Source organism: Halyomorpha halys, unplaced genomic scaffold, assembly GCF_000696795.3.
Source record: "Halyomorpha halys isolate HHAL.00 unplaced genomic scaffold, Hhal_1.1 Scaffold4.1, whole genome shotgun sequence".
In the NCBI taxonomy this organism is placed as follows: Eukaryota; Metazoa; Arthropoda; class Insecta; order Hemiptera; family Pentatomidae; genus Halyomorpha; species Halyomorpha halys.
Genome location: NW_027116287.1, coordinates 1728034 through 1750970, shown reverse-complemented (window position 1 = coordinate 1750970; position 22937 = coordinate 1728034). Strand labels below are relative to the sequence as shown.

The 22937-nt window shown below is 28.3% G+C and overlaps 1 protein-coding gene across 3 annotated transcripts in view; it reads left to right on the top strand.

Moving 5' to 3' along the window:
• Positions 1–22937, top strand: part of LOC106688107 (acid sphingomyelinase-like phosphodiesterase 3b) — a 940469-nt gene that overhangs the window by 760337 nt on the left and 157195 nt on the right. For all 3 annotated transcript variants that reach the window (XM_067053111.1, XM_067053110.1, XM_067053109.1), the window contains one exon: positions 21405–21473. In XM_067053111.1, coding sequence (XP_066909212.1) covers positions 21405–21473 — 69 coding nt within the window. The remainder of the gene's footprint in view (positions 1–21404; positions 21474–22937) is intronic.

The window sequence follows — 22937 nt, the reverse complement described above, 5'->3', positions numbered from 1 at the left end:
TGTTCCCTATGTAACCGATCTAGCCCGAACCAGATATCACTCCTTCCATTATAAACTCTCTAACCACTCAAACCCCCTAGTTTCTAACCTTGCATCCTCTTCCATTCCTGACAATCTTCCGAGGCGTCTGAAAAGAAGATGGCCACGAGACCAGCTAATGTAAAATGTCATTAGAGTGCTATCAATGGTTAGTTTCTCTACATGCCTGTAACACTCCAATTTAACTTAGGTCAGATTTACTAAATATATTTTAATGTACAGTTGCAAATAGCAATAAATAAATATTTAAAAATCATCTCCCGTTAGTTTTTAAAAACCTTAATTTTTTCAATCGTTTTTGTTTATCCCGTTAGTCACTAGCGGAGCGGCATATACTCATATACTAGCAGCTATAAAAACTGAAAAATTGAAAAGATGGACAAAGTATCATTCCAGTACGGTAAGATCTGCATTCTAAAGTGGAAATATACGAAGGATGTTTTAATAACTTACAACGCGATATTACAACGGTACAAAAAAACAAGATAAAAATAGTTCCAAAGGTTGAATCCGATTACAATTTTACAATGAGAGGAGTAGACAAGGCCGACTTGAATCCAAGATATTACTCCTTAACAAGAAGAAGAAAAAAATTATATAAATTTTGTAGATACCTTCTTTACCAAGCCATTTGGAATGCATATGTACTGCATTAAACTTTTGACTTTAACTGTTAGATAAACTAATAGCAAAATACCAGGCAGTAGACCTTCCTCTATTTCCACACCTTTCCGTTTGATAGACTTTTTTTTAATATTATTCAGCCAACTTCAAATAAAGCCAAACCATATGGACTTCATCTAGTGTGCTGTTCGAAAAAAATAATTGGAAGAATGTGAAGAAGGAAACAAGATACTACTGCCCGGATTGTGGCTTATGTATCCCGTGTTTTAAAATCATATAATTACTAATTACTAACAAGGTACGTGTAAAAAATAATTTTTTTTTTATACATGCCGAAGTATTTCCGAACATAAAAAAATAGACATTTTTTGAACTATAATTCGTAATTTTACCGCACTGTGAACGAGTTAATTAAAGAAAAAAAATTATACACAATATTAATTTGTTTAATTTAATAAAAGATACATAAAATTGTTGATGCAAATAAATAAAATATCTGAACAATGTGCCCAAACGAATCATTTAATGTGATATTATATTAAGTTTTATTAGTTTATACCCACACACGCACAATCCTAATAATAATAATTTTCTTTATTTATCCTAGGATTGATCCCATAATAATATTACAAGCATCAAAATTAGGCTTTAGAGCCTTAGAATAAACCTCAGTGGTAACGCAGTGTAATGATTAATTTGAAGGCAAATTTTTATTTTTAACAATAATCAACAACGATTTTAACAACTACAATTTGTCTGTGGATTTTTCTGTTACTGCTATTTGATAGAATTGATGATTTTCTTTTGAATCTACTGATAATATCTTAAATAATTATTTAGTTGATTGCGGTAGTGTATGTAAATACCGTTTTCATGACTCTAACATCTATTTATAATAGAAATATTTACTTCTAATTATCCAGATTCGTAAATATAAATAACAAAAGTGTGTAAAAGAGAGAACCTCCGCTAAAAGGGCTTATAAATGGAGGTATATAAAGAGGTGCTGACAAAACAGAGGAAGGGATCAGGAGGAACAAAAGGGACAAACAAACTTTTTGCTAATGGAGGCTGGGCTACTTTGGACGGGAGCATACAGGATGCAGTTAGTTCTATTGATCCCCCCTAAAAGCTATCCTTAAAGCCAAGAATAAGCCCCCCTAGGGGGGAAGGTCGGTGGTTTTTATCTCCAACTACTGACATCATTAGGGTTGAACCAGAAATTAGAGGTTATTTAGTTAAATAAGTCTGTTACTTCATGTCGAATAGCCTTGATTAGTATATAAATTTAAAGAATAATATTGATCTGTATTCGAGTATATTAATATATAAGGACTATGTACTTTATATTAGTTTGAGGGTGTCGGATTTAAGTAATCCCAATTTTTCGGTTATTTTTGGATTTTATATAAAGTCGGGGTCGGGAGTCTCATTTTCTGATGCCCCCCCCCCTTGCCGCGGACACCGGAAGACCCCGAAGACGCAATGCCGGCCCAGCCTAAGCACCATGCAAGCTAGGACCTGGCCTACCCTTACCATCACGCCAGAGTCCAGGACACGCTGTCCAGCCTCTGAGGGAAAAAGACGTCTTTCAGACATCAGGCGAGGATACGTGGTCTTAACCAGTTCGCCAACCGCTGAACCTGCGCCTGAAAGCGGCTAGAAGACGTCACTGCGGCGGCGAAGACGTCACACAGCAGATAAGCCATAATATATAAGCCATGAGACCACCCAAATTTATTCCTATATTATATCATTATAGATAAAGATTTCTGAACTAACTCACTAACCATTATTGCCCCTCCAGGCATAAACACTTTGAAACTTGAGAGAAAATATATATATGCATGTTATCGCCAGAAAAGTCTCACAATTTTCAGCCCCCCTTTTTCCATAATAATTTATTATCATCGTAAAATACACTCGGGATACCTGAAGTATAGAACAAGGAGGTCCCGATGTAAACAGAGGGATTTTCCACTGCATTTTAAAAAAGAAAAAAGGTTAATTAGTAACCTATGTTACAACCCATCCTTAACCAAGAACTTAAAATAAAATTATTGAAAATCGTGTAAAAGAAGAATTACAATTTTATTTATTTATTTTTTTAGAGTATACATAAACAATGGTAAAAAATATCCATTTGTCGAAACATATGTGTAATTTTAAAAAAAACGCACAAATAACAAACTTTTGAAAATAAATAATTTATATGCTCAAAACATCAACATTAGTAATTTAATACAACATTGGTTTTATTAAATAACATTATGTGGTATAGCATTGATCCCTGACATGTTAACCAACTGAGCTCTTTCCAATGTTGCCCATCGTACATAGTTGCTAAGAGCTCTCTTGTTAGAGTTTTTTAATAAACTGAAAAGTTATTCTAGAGATCAGATCCGCTGTCCAAAATATTTTTTTCTAATTTCACTAAAGTTGTGACAGGTTTACAAAAAGTGAATAGTATCTTTCTTTTCTTCTGAGTTACATACCAGGCATCCACGATTTTACACATAGATTGAGTTAATTCCGCTCCACATCGGGAATATTTTTTATTTATTCTAGGAAAAATCCCATTAAAATAACATAATAGGAATTTGAAATGGTCTTCAGTGCATTAAGGTATAATAAAGAAATTTAAAATATTAAAACAACATAACAATGCAGCTAGCAATAATAAATTAGAAAGAAAAGAAAAAAAACAAACGTTTAAATGACTATTATATACATCCAATAATGTTTTTTATTAAATGTAATAAAAAAGAAAACAAATAAAATTAAAACATTCATCTTATCATAAATCATAAGGGATTAACTAAGAAAAAGAAAAAAAACAAAATCAAAGATTAAAAGATTTCAGAGAGCACATATTAAAAATTAGCAATTAAATATTAGAACGAATATTGTTATTTAGGACTAAGTATAATATTCGATATATATTTGATATAATATTTAGTAGCACTAATTACTATTATTAAAAAACGTATACGTATATAGTCGTTCGAACTGTTGTAAAACCTACGAAATTTATTAATTATGTGTATATTTATTATGATCTTATAAAATATAAGAGATAAGGAAACATCAACATAGCTATAATATGGTACAATTTATTTTATAACTTTTATAAAGTTACAAAATATAGTATATTCCATTAATAATTATAAATTAAAGTATGCTGAAGAGAACTTTTTAAAATCAATATCAAATTTTTGCCAGTAATAGTTCATATCTAATAGTGAATGTATTTTAACGTTCGAGAATTTATCACTAATTAAATATAATACTCATGTTATAGTACCGGTATATGAATACATATATAAATTCATAAAAATGAACCATCCCCATTCAATCGCAGTTGTAATTAGTGAATTCAAGGGGATTGGAAAATTATATAAAAAACATTGAATTTATATATGAGAAACGAATTATTAATTAAATATTCACTGTTAATGGATATTTAAAGCACTGACATTAATTTTCAATTATCTTGGAACAAAAGCTGGTACAAATAAATGAATTTATGATATCTTTTATCGCAGACTAATGAATTATTCCCGTTCCAACAAGAAAATACAATTTTAATTATTGCGAAGTATTTATTGTTCTTTTTTTCTGTTTATATAATCCTGTAATGACCTAATTCGTCTACTATCATATATTTGTTTAGCGAATGTTTTCAAATCATGAGTACTTGAAACTAAAAATAAATATTTATATTGATTTTTAAAAATCAATTGTATAACATATCACTTTCTGCCATCTGTCTTACAAATGTATTGGAATGTCCATATAATTTATCGTAAAACCGTTTATAAATCATAAGAACGTGGTTCCTTACAGTTACGCATTCCTAAGCGTAGGTCGGTGTAAATGGTATCGTTTGAGACGTAAAGTGGAGAGTTCGTTGCCAGTCTTAAACATTTCTTTAGCCTACCCATAAATTTAATAAATGGATTTTAGTAAATAGTTGTAAACGCAAAGTTTCTGCAAGGAATAATTTATAACGATTGTTTAGTATAAATAAATAATTGTCTCAGTGGGAAATTAAGCGTTTTACGTTTTGTTTTAACGTGTGGACCCTTCTGTCATAAGTAAGTCGTACATAAGTAACAGTATTTGTTTTTGGTATATGGTAATTGTCTATGTAAACTGAATGACATGTTTTGTGTCGTAGAGTAAATGTGGCATGTGATTTGTCGTGGTTAATCATTATTTTCCATTGTATAAACCAGGTCTTTATGTTGTAGTGTTAGTGTGGCCTGTAAACCGCCTGTATTTCTCGTAATGATAGCAGTCTCGTTGGCATACGTCGCAGTTATTACTTGTCTGTCGGTAAGTCATATGTGAATATCACGGTCAGCAGTGGGGCCAGGGTAGAACCTTGAGGGATTCCTGCAGACATTGGTTTCATTTTGAGTTCGCTGAGCTATTTTTGTATTTTTTTTTTTTTTTTGCATTAGTTTCTTCTGAGTAATGTATTGTTCTTGCTTTAAATTCAGGTATAGAGATGTACTCATTTGTTATTTTCATAACCAAACAAATCTACATTATTGCCTAAAGCTAAACTTTTTTTTTAATGAGCAAAAACGGTTTGTAAAATCTGGTCATTTATTATAATAACTGCTCAGTAACATTACATCAACTATTCGTCAAGTATACATTTAAAGAAATTCTTAATTGTTTAATTAATTAAAATGAAATAAAAATAATTCAAAACTATATTAACGAACAAGGTAGTCATTATATTTATTTATGAGTCAAAATAAGAAAACTCACCATAATTTATAATATTCAAATTTCTATTAAATAAAACTAATAACAAACCGAAATAACAAATTCAAACATAAATCAGAAATATAAAAAATACCCCCAAGAGAGAGCAATTCTTTATTCCGCAATTCTGTGGATAATAATAATTATTATTAAACATAGGTTAATCAAAAATATATTTTTTCCGCGTTTCATTTTTTCAAACAATAATTAACTATAACCTAAATCCAATATATTTGAAATATATATATTTTTTCAAATTTATTATTATTTTTTTTTTACTTTCTTCTTCTCAGACAAAGTTACATTAAATTTTCCTAATTTTTTTTCTCAATATCTCATGCCTTCCTTTCAGTTAAGTGCAATCAGTTACAAAAATGGATTGAACGTGTGTTGCGGATCACTGGAGAAGGAAGGCATGAGAGAGTAGGAAAAAAAAAAATTAGAAAAATGGAATATAGAAATACTGGAAGATTATTGATTGACCGTGTGTAAATATGAAAGGAATATGGTCCGGGTGCGGTCAAAAAAACTCAAATAGTAGAATTATACTATTTTATTGAGCCAAAAATATAAATAGTATAATTCTCAATAAAATAGTATAATTCTACTATTTGAGTTTTTCTGACCGCACCCGGACCATATTCCTTTCATCGTAATATAGAAATATAGTAAAAAATAGAAAATAAAACAGCTACAGCAGGATAATAACTTAAAAACTAATAATTAAGTTTAAAAACTAATAAATAAATAAAAAAACATATAAATGTGTTAAAATAAATGAATAAAACTATCAATGGGTTAAAAACAATCAAAAAACGAGAAAGAGCATTATGAAAATTATATTAAAAATCAAACATTTGAACAAATTAAACAGATATCTTATTATTGTGAAAATTATTAAAGGTTGAAGAAATTATGATTTTTTTTTTTTAAAAGTCATTCCTTCTTTATTTTAAGGAAGAATAATTTTCATAGATAATTTTTATTATTTATTACTTTTAATATTATAATAGCAAGGTTATGCTTTGTCCACTAAAGCACAAAAGATATTAAAATTCCTTGAAAAGGTTTTCATTTTTGTCTACTCAGAATGGAAAAATGATGTATTTTTTTGCGCCCGAATAAGTTATTTAATCCCGCAATTATTAAACGCCATGCGTTATAGTAGATATGCAGCGCCTTTTTGTCAGACAAGACCAACGGAACGGCCCCTCTCCGCTCCAATAATCTACTGGCGTAAGCCAATCAAGACTACATCATTAATTAAGACATTCTCCTACTTTATAATGCCTAAAGGCGATCAAAGGTATCACTAAAGCCAGCTGTACATATGGCACACCTCACCAGATGTACACATATGAAACAAATTTAAATTCTAGGAGGGTACGAAAAAAAAAAAAAAATGTCGGACAAGGCAAAAGGTCCCAATAAAATTTTTTTTTTACTACTTATTTACTGGCTGATCAATCAGTATTTATTTTAGTAAATGTGCAATATGAAATTTAAATAATTCTTTAATCTGGCTCAAATATTATAAAATAAAATGTAATGTATTGATCCATAAAATATCTTACCTGGTTGTAAGTTTTGTAATACTTTCTCCTAAATTGAGTTTTGTTTAAGTTATCTGATATTTATTTGATCACGAATTATAATAAAATAAAAAGATTTATAACTTAAACTCCTAATTTCAAAATTTGTCATATCAAATAATATCACAGTTTTCTTCTTTTGTTTCATTTTTATTAGTTCTTATTTACTTTATAATGATATTTTATTTTATATACAAAGAATTATATGAATGTATTAATTTATGTAATTTAGTTTAGTTTTATTATCTTTGACTCTAAATTTTAATCTTATAATAAATCGTTATTTTATAAAAATTTATAAAAATCGTTTAAATTTTATTTTTACATTCAAAATATATTATTTTTATTTTCTGTTGTTTTTATCATTTTTTTGTCTTCTATGAAATGTATTGTTCAAGCTCTTGATTTAGCTGAAGAGATGTACTTATTATTAGTATTTTATTCTGTATTAATTTTAGTAACTGTGCAATATCAAATTTAAATTAAATTTAAATCAGACACAAATATTTTATAATAAAATGTAATAATAGTTGCTCCTGATTTGGGTATTGTTTTAACTATCAGATATTTATTTGATCAATAATAATAATAAAATTAAAACATTTATAACTTTAACTCGCAGTTTTTAAATTTTTCATACCGTATAATACCAAAGTTGTTCATCTAATTTTGAGTAACAAATCATCCCTGTACAATGCCATTAAATGCGTTCAGAGTATCTCCATAAATATCACTTCCCTTCTTGGTAATCTATAGTGGATTCTAATTGACTTTACTTCATTAATGAAGGTATGGCTATGAAGTAATTACAACAGGCCATTACGGTGCTCTGCACAATATATACTTTATGTATGTACAAAGAGTTTCGATCTAACTCTTTATTAAAAAAAATCAAATAAAAAGCAAATGTATAATTTAATAATGTAAATAAGGATACATAATTTATAATATATTTTTAATTTGCATTTTTACCTGTTCTTCCTTGCCATCTGGTAAAAAAATACGCATACTCTAAAACATTAGAAACACTTTTTTATTGAACCTAGAAAGATGACCAATGAAAAACTAATATATTAATTAGTCCTAATATATTATAATTAGCCCGTACTCAGTGGTCCTTCTTCCAACTTGATGTCTACTGGCGGTGCCGGTTCGAATCCGGCCTGGTGCGTTGACTTTTTTCATTGAGTAGAGGTCCCACAAAATGAAATACTTTGACCCTCAACCATGGTTTGGTAGTATAGGACTCCAATGGGAGTCTTGCCCGAAAAAAAAAAATGCAGGTCGCAGTAATCACTGGTAAAACTAAGACATGAATAACTTAGAGATTTATTCCAAAGTTTTGCAAAGCTCCGGTAACTTAGTGACCAGTTTATGGTGTACAGTTTACTAAGGTTACTTGAAACTGAGATAATTATCAGTAGATCGCACTCATGTTGTCGAAAATTAAAATCAAATATTGGTTTGGTTGAACTTAATAATTATAACATTTTTCGGTTGTTTTATTTTTCCAAGTTCACCTTAGGCAATTTTTAACTCCTTAACGCACATTTTTTTTTTTTTTTTTTTTTTTAACGACAAAGAAAATTCAATTATTTTAATGTAAAAACACAATTTAGAACAACAACAAAATTTTGAAAATACAAAAAATTATCTAAATTTTTATTTTAATTTTGGATTTTTGTTATCGGTCATATATAAAACCGAGCTCCCTATGTAAATATCGGCTAAAGTTATACATGGATGATTATTACAGAGAATAAATCATTGTTATTTATTTTACTATTATCACATTGTTATTTTCAATTCGAGTGTGAAAAATCAGAGCAGCATACAATACAACGCCGCTCGAATTAACTTTGGCGTACAAATTAAGGAGCTAATCAGTGAACGATAATTTATTTAGAACAAATAATGAAATACTTTTTTTTAATTCATTTAAAATTTCAATCATAGGACCAAATCATTATTATTACAAATTCTACCGGCAATGATGAATCAAAAGGATGCATTTTATATAAAATCAAATAACTTAAGTTTATATAAAATAAATAGAAAAGTTGGTAAAGTGTCTTCATTTCATTGATTATATTTTACCATCAATGCAATTACATTGAAATTTTCAACGTGTACAAGAGAAACCTGAATTTTTCCCTGGGGTGGGTTTAAAAAAATTGACACTGTTATATACAAAAATTCGACTGTTGGGAAGAAATAGAAAAATATTTTACCACAGACCAACAAGTGCTATTAAGGGCGTCTTATAATTTAAGAAATAAGTATATAAATTTAAAGAAGGCAACCAAAAAAAATTTACAAACAAGCAGTACTTGATGGGAACAAAAAGTGGTCCATTATTAGGCTAAAGTAACATTTAATCAAGTTCGAAATTGATTTTTTTTTTTTTTATAATTTATTTATTGTTATTTATAACTGTATACATATCTACACATGAAGTAAATTTGCTGTAAGTGATATTATGACATGATACAAACATGTGGAGAATCTACCCATTGATAGAACTCCAAAAACACTTCTAAAGGAGAAGATCTCGAGGCCATCTTCTTTTCAGACGCCTAGGAGGATTATTAGGTATTGGAGGAGAAGCCAGGTAATAAACGAGTTGGTTTTGGTGGTTGGGAAGTTTATTATGGAAGGATTAGTATCTGGTTCTGGCCAAATCGGCAACATAGGGGATATTGAGGTCCTGATGGACGATTTGATTTGTGACAAAGTAAGGAGCATTACGGATTTTACGAAGGATTTTGGACTGTAAGGATTCGAAATTGTAATTCTTGTTATTCAGGTCAACAGCCACTTTTCACAGTTGAAATCACTAAAAAAATTATTCATCCGACCACTGTAAAAAATTATTTCAGTTCTCGACGGAATATTTTTTTTTTCATTCTTGCCTGAGCAACTAATTCTTTGAAGTCTTTTTTGCCTTTCAAATCGTATATATCGATAAAATCTTTTTTATTATATTTGGAAAGAAACCGAATGATGCAATACATTACTAGATAATATATCTAACTGGAACTATGGACGGTTTTTTAATATTGTTATCTGCTTAAAGGTATCATTGGCCGCTAAAGTTTACCGCCAGATTTGAAGGTAAACTTTTCTGGTGCAAAGGATAATTATTAAATTCACCCGAGTTTTCACTAATCGTAGTTCAAGCCGTGACAGTACCGTGATAAGTAAAAAACTTAATCGACGATTTAGATTATGTAACCTGCTAAATTATGTAAACTGCTGAATATAAAAACTCAGCTTTAAGCCAACGGCAAACTACTAATTTTCATGATGATATTAAACTCAATCCGAGTTTTAGCCAACATTCCCCGCTTGACACTCATGTCAATTCTCGGCATAAATAAATATTTTTTTGTTTATTTATGTTTTTCTTTGCTGACCTCAACTATCTACACTTCTATTTGGGCTTCCTTTTATTTCGTGACGATTCCACGAAAAAAAAACTTGACCTTCCCATTCTGGTAACCTATTGGATAACCCCTTCCTCCCCCATTTGTCAGAAATGGCTAGGAAGAGACCCTACATCATTAATTTCAATCTATTTTTTTTAATGGGATAACTCTCGCAGACTTTATTGCATATAAATCATCCGAATTGCATCAGACTGCAGGCACTCATCATCTCTATCCAGATTCAGCCATCACTACAATCCTTCCCGAAGTTGGAAACAGAGGGGCTCAGAAACCTATTGTAAATAATAATATTTGGATCCTGGCATTGGTTCTTTACTCAAATTCTGAGCTATTGAACTCAATACCAGTGAAGCGATCGAGATAGAAACGGTGAGATCACAAGGAGTCATGTTTTTTCTTCCACTACTATGTGACAGTTCGGAGTTCCCTAGTCTGACATAAATATTTTATATACGTTGTTGTTGTTGTTGATTGTTGCTTAAAGGCGTAAAACCCTCTGGTCATCAACGCCTATGGCATGATAAAAGTAAAAAATAAAATAAAAAATATAGAAATAAAAAAAAAAATAAAGTAAGTAAAAAACATAAAAAAATAAAAATCGAAGAGGATTTATAATTTATAAAGAAGGCGATATGCTTTTAAAAATTCAAACACTCGTTATATACGTTTAAATGTGTTTATGATGTTATTTTACTTCCAATTTTATTTTTTTCTATTTATTCTTATTAATGTATTTATATTTCTATAAATTTGGTATAAATGCACTCTCATAATTCTTAAGATAATATCTTTAACTGTTGTCATTATGTGAGACAGTTCATATTATTAAAAAAAAATTATTTCACTATTAATTTTTATATATAAATTTATAAAAGCATTCCACATGCTAATAAATTAATGGTGTTAATTTAACATGATAACATTGAAGAAACCTTGTGGTTATATACTAGAAGGTTCCGTGGCTCATCACACAAATTATATTAATACTTATAATATATTAAAATAAATTCTGATTTTAATTATTTTTTATTGATTTATTTATTTTTTTAGTTCATAAACGTTATGATTTCTCCTCATATACTATTTGGTCAAATGTATTATTGTTATACCGTAATTAAACTCCGTTAATAAAATAACTCATCCTAAAATTTCCAATTTTATTACTCGTGTTACGGGTTGAATTTGCAGTAATAATATTCATACTAACACCTCAATAATCACGGACGGTTTATATGGTCCTATAAATGTTAGTTCATTAATTAGGCTTAAATTTATTAGGGCCATTAGCCAGGGTTTCACCAGCCATTAACATTAATTTTAATAGTGTGGCTCTAGAAGGGCCTGGAGTTATTCTCCAGCCATTCTAGTCATTTGAATTAATCATTCCAGGGCAAAGTTCCATGATAACAGTACTATTGTTTCGTAATTGTCTGTCATTACGTAGCCGGATGGGAGGGGAAGGGCTGTCTTTTTATCATATATATATTACTCAACCTTTTTCCCTTTATTTTACAATGATTTTTAAATAATTTTTTTTTCCAATGTCTGACAATTGACCATAAAAAAACATTTCAATAATCTTTAACAGTGAGGATTTCTTTTTTGTAAATAACATGTACTAGTAATAATTGATGTTGATGTTAGATGGCTATATTTTATTATATTTAATAAATGAAACCAGAAAACAAGAAATCAAAATATAAAATTACCAAATGAATTAATATAGTATAATCTTTACAGATTTTTTTTAGAATTTTGAATGCTTTTATTACATACTAAAGTCATAAAAAATAACTATATAAGTAAGAAAAGTTGAGGTTATAAGATAATTATATATATAAAATAACGCTTATTCTAAACTTAATAATATGTTATTAATTTTATTTTATTTTTATCATTCTTTCCTGCTTTTAGGTCAAAAATCATATAATACTGCTTAATTTATTCATTTTTATCTTGGCATCCATAGTTAAAAATATTTTTTTAAAATAAAATATTCTACTATTGTACATAATCAATTAATTGCTTTTTTGATTCGTATCGTACTTATATATAAAAAAAACGACACTTGCACATTAAATATAAAAGAAAATTTTAAGTATATTTCCGATATCTGGAATCCAATTACATTATAATTTTTAGTTGGACTCGTCCTCCCCCCCCCCCAAATCTCTTTGAGATTTGATACTTTTATAAATTTAGTCAATGATAGTTGTTCATTGTCATTGTTTTATATTCAAAGTTAGTTATATATTTAAAATTTTTAAATTTCCGAATAATACGGCGGCAGATTAGGTAAATAATGTAAAAGTTTGTTGAAAAATTGTTTATTTGTTTGACTTTTACATTTTTTGAAAAGAATTTTGGAAAAAAATAATTTAATTATAAGTTAAAAAACAAAGATAACGTAGTATCCCATCAACATCAAAGATAAAAAAAAAAATTATGCACTTAATAATTTTATTGTTTGTTCGTAATTATTTTACACTACTTCTACTTAGTTAACTAGTTAGTATTTATTTTTTTTATCTCCAAGATATTTTCTTTTATAAAGGCTAATACAGGTTTTTAAATATATAATCACAATTTAAGAACAATATCATATATTATTATAATATTAATAATACATAAATTGGATTTATCAATGTATATATTATATTATGTGTATGTGAGGATCTTGAGGATCAGTCAATATGACAACTATATTGAACTAACGTTTTGTAACTTAACTGTTTGCATAGTCTTCCCTACAATGGAAAAAAAATGGTTAGAAAAAGGAATTTCTTCAACTAATTACTAAAAACTACTAAGTATAGAGTATAATTTATGATTAATAGCTATTAAAAATAAAACATGTTGTAACATAACAAGTCATTGTTATTTTCTGTTCATGAGGTTGGAGTAATACGATTTTAAATTTTGTACATTTGATTTTTGTTGATAGCTCGATTATTATGTAAACACAATTATTGTTTTGTAGTTTTATATAAAAAATTAATTTATATTGATAATTATCAATTATATTATTATATACATACAACTTCAAGCGAAATCTAAAAGAAATAAAACTTTAGAAAAATATAAAAATCGGGCTATCGATAAAAAATTCAGATGTTACTCCAACCTCATGAACACATAAGATAAAATTAATAACATTAAATATAAATAGACAAAATAGAAACATCGCCTCAATTAGTTGTCTTATTGACTGATTCATAAGATCCACAAATATTATATAAATATATAGTATTATATATACATATTATTACATTAAAAAAAAGTTAACCAACATTTTTAATGGTGTACTAGTTCAATGTTGAGTAGTTAAAAATATTAAGATAGTTTAGTTTTATAATAAGCCATTTTTATTTATTTATTTAATTTGAAGACTCAGAAAAAAATTAATACAGTTGGTAGTATTATGTGGAATTTAATGAAATAAAAATATGATTTCTATTGTAATTTTTTGTTTGTTACAAATTTTTCTGACTAGTTGGAAATAGAAAAGGTCATTGAACCACAGACTCAGAAACTTGACGTTTTAAGTCATGCATAAATCATTTCACACAAAAAGATACGGCAGATTACAAATACATTATCCTTGCTCAGACCGTGTGAATAAATTTTATCTTGTTTTACAACCGCCCGAGTATTCATAATGGTAACTAAAGGCATCTTCTAACATCCAATCTACTTTGTGGAGCATTATTAAAATTCATAATTAGAATTTTTTTTAATTTTATAGAAATATATTTTTTTATATTACTGAACTTCCTTCATAATTATTTTTTTATAAGTTAAATAAAAATACATGAAAAGTGAAATATGGTTATAAAAGAAAAAAAAAATGAAATTTTCACATAGCTCTGCTATGGTGACTAGCAATAATATATAAAAATTTCCAGCTAAATGACCTCTATCTAAGTAAATAAATAACTAGGATTTTTAATAAACTTACTGAAAACTGCACGCCGATTTCGATTATTAGAGCATTTACTACACAAACGGTCTAAACTTCCAACTCGTTACAAAAGTCTGATCTACATGACTGTAATAAGACTGTCCAATCTGGACATATTGAGCTGAGCTTTTGGGCTCCACTAAATCTTCGAATTCCTGTCGTATCCAATCCTTACAATCCAAAATCCTTTATAAAATCATCAATGCTCCTTACTTCGTCACAAACAAAATCATACATAAAGGCCTTAATGTTCCCTTTGTAACCGATCTAGCCCGGACCAGATATCATTCCTTCCATTATAAACTCCCTAACCACCCTAAACCTTCCTAAGCCCTCTAGTTTCTAACCTTGCTTCCTCTTCCATTCCTGACAATCCTTCGAGGTGCTTGAAAAGAAGTTGGCCACGAGACCTGCTAATGTAAAATATCATTAGAGTGGTACCGATATATAATAATACAATATAATTTTTTTTGTTTCATGGCTTTGGTTCGTTTATCTTTTTTTTTTCTTTTTCATGATTTTTTTTTTTTAATCCCACCTTTTTTTTCCTTTTCTATCTTTTCCCCATTTTTTTTCATATTTTCTCTTTCAACCTAATGTGACTTAAAACGAAATGATACCAAAAATTGATAAAAGTAGTTATAGATATACAAAAAAAAATAACGGTGTTTTTTTTCATTTTTTTATGAAATACAGTTTTTTTTTGTAGTTTTCATTGATATTTATTAATAAAAAATTAAACCCCCTGAAAAAATAAACAACTAAGTTACAATTTTTTGTATAAAATATCACTGATCTTGACTATTCATTTAATAATCAATGTTATTAGGTAAATCTTTTATTGAAAATTATATGAATTTATGATATTAAGAAAAGGTGAAAGAGCTATTCTGTAACATAAAACATAATGTTAAATGGACAATTAGAATAGAATAAAATAAAATGAAAGAAACCAATTTTTTATAATATAGAGAGTAAGAGAGAGAGAGAGAGAGAGAGAGACCAGAAAGCAAAATTAATTTTAATATGAATCAACTCCTTATGAAAGAGGTGACATAATTTTTTTTCAGTGCAGAGGTGAGAATGTGAATGTGAGATACAAAAGTCTGAAAATGTCCAATAGAACAGGCCAAAAGGTTACAAAAATTTTAAATATTTATAATTATAGAAAAAATAACTGTGATAAGTTTTTGTTATTGTATTTTAATACAATATTACATTTAAACCTGGTTCATAGGGTTTTTTTTTTAAACCAACTTACTCTTTTTTGTATAAAAATATCTCTGATCTTAACAGTTCATTTACTAATCATTGTTATTAGGTAAATCTTTCATTAATAATTATATTAATTTATGATATATAAAATAGGTAGAAGAGCTATTCTGTAAAATGAAAGATATTGTTAAAACATACGATTAGGACAGAATAAAAATAACAAAAAAAATGAAAGAAACCATTTTTTTTTAATAGAAAGGAAGAGAGAGAGGCCAGAAAGCAAATTATTTTTAATATGAATCAACTCCTTATGAAAGAGGTGACATAATTTTTTTTCAGTGCAGAGGTGAGAATGTGAATGTGAGATGCAAAGGTCTGAAAATGACCAATAGAACAGGTCCAAAGGTTACAAAAATGTTTAATATTTATAAGGATAATGTTAAAACATACGATTAGGACAGAATAAAAATTAAAAAAAAAATGAAAGAAACCATTTTTTTTTAATAGAAAGGAAGAGAGAGAGAGAGTCCAGAAAGCAAAATTATTTTTAATATGAATCAACTCCTTATGAAAGAGGTGACATAATTTTTTTGAGTGCAGAGGAATAATGTGACCGCCCAACCTTTTAGGCTTATTTGTCCTCGTTTCCCTACAAAGAGAAAGAGCGTGTACCTGTGTGTGAGAGAGAGCGAGGGGCGGGAGTGAAAGGAAGAGAGAATTGACAATAAAACAAGGAATCTTTTATGAGTGTTTATGGGTAGAACCTGAAAGCGTTCATTTATTCTTTCTGTTCAGAGCCGGATCATATATAGCCCTGGTACAGGTTGAGCTACGGGAATAAATTTGACACACATTGGCATGTAAATGGAAACATGGATTTCCTACCATGCTCTTCCGGGTTTTTTTTTTCATGCTTCAGAGAAAAAAAATAAAAAATGAAAACAAAAAAGAATAAAACGCGTGATGACGGATCGGTTAGCAGTTAATGTTTTAAAGAACAGGTATTGCAAGCTTTTTTTTCTCTACATCATCATGTTTCTATAGAGTACGTAGTAGTAGTAGTAGTAGGTAGTGATGCTTTAAAAAATAATCTGGTAAGGCGCGCGCATGCACCCAAATTTCACATACTACCCTAGTAGTCGAATATTTCAAAAATGTTTAAATAATATTTATTTTTCTCTTGTCAAATTCCCTATAAAAAATCTTATTTCAGGATTTCTCGAGATGCAAATAACAAATATCTTGTTCATGTTAAGAATGCGTGATTTTAACAAGAGAGAGAGAAATTCTATTATTCGTCTTTAAATACTTTAAGTTACAAATAACTTTATTCATCCCTGCTGCTCAAATACATCGGGTTGTTACATTACACAGCATACTTATCAATCCATAATCGAACATATATAAATTACATATATTTACATGATACAATAAAAAAAGAAAGAAAAAATCGACTAATTCACTCTCCCGAAATTATTTATTTTTGAAAATGGTCAGGAATGCAGTCGAAAAGCATTAAACAAAAAGTTAACAACTATTATTTGCCTACGTTTCGCCACACTTTTCGGCGCTTCATCAGGGCATAAATAAAAAAAGACAGCGAATAAATTTAGCGTCAATAAAACTTGAGTTAATAAATAGCTCTTAAAAATTTGCTGTTCCTTTTTTAGCGCTCCTCTGTTCATCTCCTACAGATTTCGTAGGATGATATTTATATTTGCGCATTATAAATATGCAAGTCTTATCCCGGATTTTTTATGCAACAGAACGGGTTATCTTGACAGTTCCATGTCCGGTGACACCAACCTGTTGTCACGTGAAAACCAAACGTTAGTTGATGGTGACAATACGTTGGTATCTTACTCAATACATACTCTAACAGTCGGTGGCAACGAATTATCATGTTTCGCCATTCAATTTAATTTTTTTGCTATCTCTTGAACGCAGGAGCTATGTTAAGGTCCTATTTTCGCATTTTGAATTCAGGTTTTTTCCGGCCTCGTACGTGTTTTTGTTTTTTAAAAAAAAGAACACCGGTTACATAGTAAGATTTTTTTTTTTTTATTATTTATTTATTGTAATTTACAACTGTAAAAAATAATACTAATAATAATAACATAAATATGTTGTATGTTTCATATACACTTGAAAATCTTGGGAAAGAACCACCCATTGGTGGTACTTCAAACATTAATTTAAACTAGAAGGTCCCGTGGCCATCTTCTTTTCAGATGCCTCGGAGGATTATCAGGGATTGTTAAGGATGAAAGATTAAGAATTAATGGGTTAGGATGGTTAAGGAGTTTGGAATAAAAAGACGCATACCTGTTTTGGGTCAAATCTGCAACGAATGGGATGTTAAGGTCTTTATGAATGAGTTTATTTGTGACGTAATAAGGAGCATCAAGGATTTTACGTAGGATTTTGGATTGTAACGATTGGATGCGGGAAGAATTTGATGGTTTGGTGGAGCCCCAGAGCTCAATTCCATATGTCCAAATTGGTCTGATTATTGTAGTGTATACTAATTTTTTGTAATGAATGGGAAGTTTAGAGCGTTTGTCAAGTAAGTGTTGTAGCAATCGGAATCTACGAGCAGTTTCTTGTCGTTTGAGTCCTTTGTGTGGATTCCAAGTAAGTCTCTTGTCAAGATGGAGTCCTAAGTATCGAATCTTCATAGTAAGATTAAAAATAAATCTGTGCGGTCTGTGTTGTATTTTTTATCGACGATGTGTTTGTTAGTTTTTTATTAAAAATTATATTGTGTTCAGTATTTCAGATGTTCTCCTGATAAAAAAAAGAAGTCTTTTGTCGAAGCTTATCAACTTTATCCAATATCTCTAACCTCATAATCTGGACAAACGTCACTCGGACGGTCCACGAAAATTATAGAAATTTAACGAGTTAAGCCTTTTAATTCCATTGGGGTAGAGGGAGAGTGGGGGTTATTTCATTATAACCGAGAGGGAATATCGACTGACCTTACAAGACAGATAGAAGAGGCCTCTGGAAAGAAAAAGATTGGAATATTCCAGGGGACGGCGGTCTCGTTAATTTGACTTGCTAAGTGGGTGATATAAAGTTAGCCCTGCAGCTGACAAGGCTCCTAAAGAAGGAGGAGCCCGTAATTAAAAACTGTCAACATGTAATGCGGGTGACGAGACATTCATTAAACCCGCTGGTAGGGACAAGCCAACATATCCGATATCAACTCTCCCTTACCTTAAACCTATGTCACATCGATCGAGCTATCCCATTCTTAGGATATTAATTATCAAAATAAGTTTTAATCGAATCCTTCATATTTATATTTATCATTATTATTTTTATTTTCCTTTATTATTATTAGGATATACCTAATATTGTATATATTATTTTATCATTAAGTTATTTTATTTATTTATTTTTCATACAGATAGTCTGATTATGTTCACTTGTCTATTCTTTTGTTTGTATACATTTTAAGAGAGTTATATTTTTTTTTTCACTTATTTATTTTATTTTAGTATGTATGAGATCATTCATCAATATTACCTATTGCCCACAAATGTGTGGCAGATTGTAATATCTATCAATAAATAAATCATGTTTCAATTATTTGAAGCAAAAAAAAAAAAGATATACCTAAATATTTATGATTTTTTAGTGGACTAATTTTTTTTTATTTGTCATTAATTTGTTGGCTTCTTTTTTATTCATTATTATTTTTTTCGCTTTTATTATATATTATAAATATGTATTTTTAGTTCATCTTTGTTTCATTTTTTTTCATTTATATTATTAGAAGTTTGTAATACTATGATTTCTAAAATATGGTTTTGTTTTCTGTTTTTTTTTTTGTTTTTTTTTAATTTTAAATATTCTGTTAAATACTGTTGTTTATTTTTAATTTTTTTTAATCTAATTTATTATTTTAGTTATATTCATGCTCTATGAGTTCAGTTAATATTTTTATTGTTTATTTTGTGTCCTATTCTAAGGCACTAATTATTTTTATCGATGCATGTAATATTATTCTAAAATTACTAGTCCCATAATAAATAAATAATATTATTATTCAGAGATCATCCTCACTTTCTGTGTTACCGGATGAAAGACCTATCCTTGGTTAGGCGTACAGCTGGAAAAATTTTATTCTACTATCGCAACACTGCGTTAGTTCTAGAATATCTACTGACATCTGTAAAGAATGTCATCCGAATATTATTATATGATTTAAAAAAACACTTAAAGTGCATATGGGATAATTAAACAATCTAAAATAAAAGTGGCTTAATATATATTTATCATTAATTAAAGGTACTCTAAAAAAAAAATGTTTGTGTTTATTTATCGTACTAAGCGAGAAACGGGATGGAAAAGTGATATAAGGCTTTGGCAGGTAACTATTTATTCTGTTACTATAGAAGTGAGTCAAACCTGTGAGTAATGTATCCCTCTTGGGATTCACTCAGCCCCAAAAAGTGGGTATCTAAAATTGGGGAAAAATCTAGTGGTTGAGCGTAATATTGTAAAAATCACCTTAAAAGTATCGAAGCCTTCTTGGATTGCAGTAGTTCAAATTATTTTATTACGTAATGTTGTAGTACGTAATGTGAATTGTCTTACTACACTGGAGGACAGAAAACAGTTGAAAATATAAATAATTCTTTTGCATTCACTTTCTGTCAGGGACGTCTTTACCTAAGCGGGCTCGCGGGCATTTTTAATATATAGTCCTTTTAACAGCTTTGATAATTAACGATTATCAAAAACAAAACTTATACATTTCCAAGAGGCCTTTTTATTAAATAATCATGAATTAATAATTTAAACTTCAATTACTTAAGAAATAATTCTCTCCCAATATTAGTGGTAAATGTTTATTATAATTTTATTTTCACTTTTGTATCCTTATTATTCCTATCTATAGGTGTTGTTTTTCTATCAACGGGAATTCGGTCAATACGTATATTATATGTATAACATCAATGATACTATCTGTATTATTATATTGTTATTAATTTATTCAATTCATCATGAACTATAAATTAAAAATTTGTTTGCTTTTCTACATAAGTTTTTTACAGTACATCAAGCGAAATGTAACTTTTTCTATTTTAATCAAAACAAATTTTTTTAACTATGCTCACTAATAATTATTCAAATTATTTGAGTATATTCGACATTTTTTCGTTTATTAGCTAATAAATCTAATAATTATTTGTGTGTTAGTATACAATACAAATATAGCTCATATTTTGTTGCCCGTTAGATTTACCGTTATCGTTTATGGCAACCAATACATTGCAATATTGCGACTTAAAAAAGAAGTATATTTAAATTTAAGTATTAATGTTCCTTATAAAATTTGTAATTTTTTTCGGTTTTAATTAAGTTGATTTTGTTTGTTAATATACAGTGAAATTTAGTTTATATTAATCTGAAAGATTTGTTTTATATTAATGTATTTATATTTTTTCCTTCTTATATTGTCCTCATGTATTATACCAGGTCCTATATTGTACCTGTTATTTACAAACTAACTATAACTAAGATTGGCTGGGCCAGACTCCATGGCTGTTTATCAGCCAATAAATACATTATTACTATTATTAATATGTAATCCAGTGCTAATTTTAACTAGTACTAAATTTATAATAAGGAAATATTACCGATTTTTCTTTATATATGTCTTAAAATTATTTTCTGAACAGGAATATTTCTTTTATCATATTTCTATTTAACCTTTTTTTTTTTTTACAGGTTACTTTTGGCACATTACAGACATTCATTATGATGTTAACTACTCAACAAAAGGAGATAGGATGAAACGTAAGTAGTTTTTTCTCATTTCTTTAATAAAAATAAAATATTAGTCACACCATGGAAGTGGCTGTAATTTTGCTGTAACGGAAATGCACGATAGTTCACTGTCATAAATGTATCAGCAATACAATAAACTTATAAAATTGTTGAATTATTTCCTCTAGTATGAAGTGGATTTTCATGTTGTTATTGCATATTTTTTTCTCATGTTCTACTTAAATGTTTAATACATTTATCTATATTTTTCAAAAGTTCTATTTCAATTTTTTTTTTTTTTTTTTGGAATTTTGAGGGCGTTAATATCAAACAACAGTTTTTCGCTTGCATAAAACAAAAACTAATGATTTTTTTTTTAAATTTTGTTCAAGTCTTCTTATTATATGTTTAATTAGTTATTTATCTAAAATAAAATTCAGAGATAGGATGAAATGTAAGTAGTTTTTTCTCATTTCTTTAATAAAATAAAATATTAGTCAGCAGTATAGGTTATCTGAATCAAAATGGTTTTGGGCATTTTGTGGTGAAATATGAAAGAAAATGGGTATTGTTAATTTATTTTTCTGATAAATTTACCTACCAAAATTATCTCTTCTGTCTTTTTATTCTTCAGTATCATTCATTATCTTATTATTAAATATTAATTGATCAAATTGTAAATGATATTTTGTTCATTTATTTACTTTATTTTAAAAATTTTATTTCATTATGTTCAGTATCATAACTCTTTTCTTGTTGCATAACTTAACGATATGTTATTCGATTTTAGATTTTTTTTTTCTTTAAGGATAACCTCTATATTTGTGTTAAGTGCAATATCCTTTAATTTAATGTTTTAATAAGTTATCCATTAACTTTGTTTTATTAATTCAAAATGAAATTAGTTTAATAAATAATCAGTAATTATAAAATGTCAGAGGTTTCAGAACTCAGGTTTAGATCCGTTATTTTTTTCTAGCTTTGTTACAAAATAAAAATACTGAACTGATTAAGCTTTTGAACTTCTGTGATTCTTTTTTTCTCTTACTCACAATTTTAGGAATCGGGCACTTAATAGGATAAGCTCTCTTGAAATTTTTATATAAATTCAGAAATAAGTTTCCTATTCTTCATGATAATGCTTAGGGCCATAGAAAAAATAAAGATTCGATACAAATAAATTTTCTGTGAAAAAAAAATTTAATATTTCTAACAAATATATTTTTTCACTGAACGATTTTGCACATATTTTGGGGGTTTTTACTGCATGTTTTTATGATTTTTTACTGCACTAATATCCGGTATCTTATAAATTTTGACATTCTAGCTTGAAAAGCATGTTTATGCATTCCTAAGCGAAATGAGTAAACAGAATCGTAATATTTATGTAATTATCATGCCTAAAGTACCCCAAAATTTTTTTAGAATCACATAAACTGTTCTATCACGAATAAAAATTTGACTATATATATATATAGTGTCTATATATATATT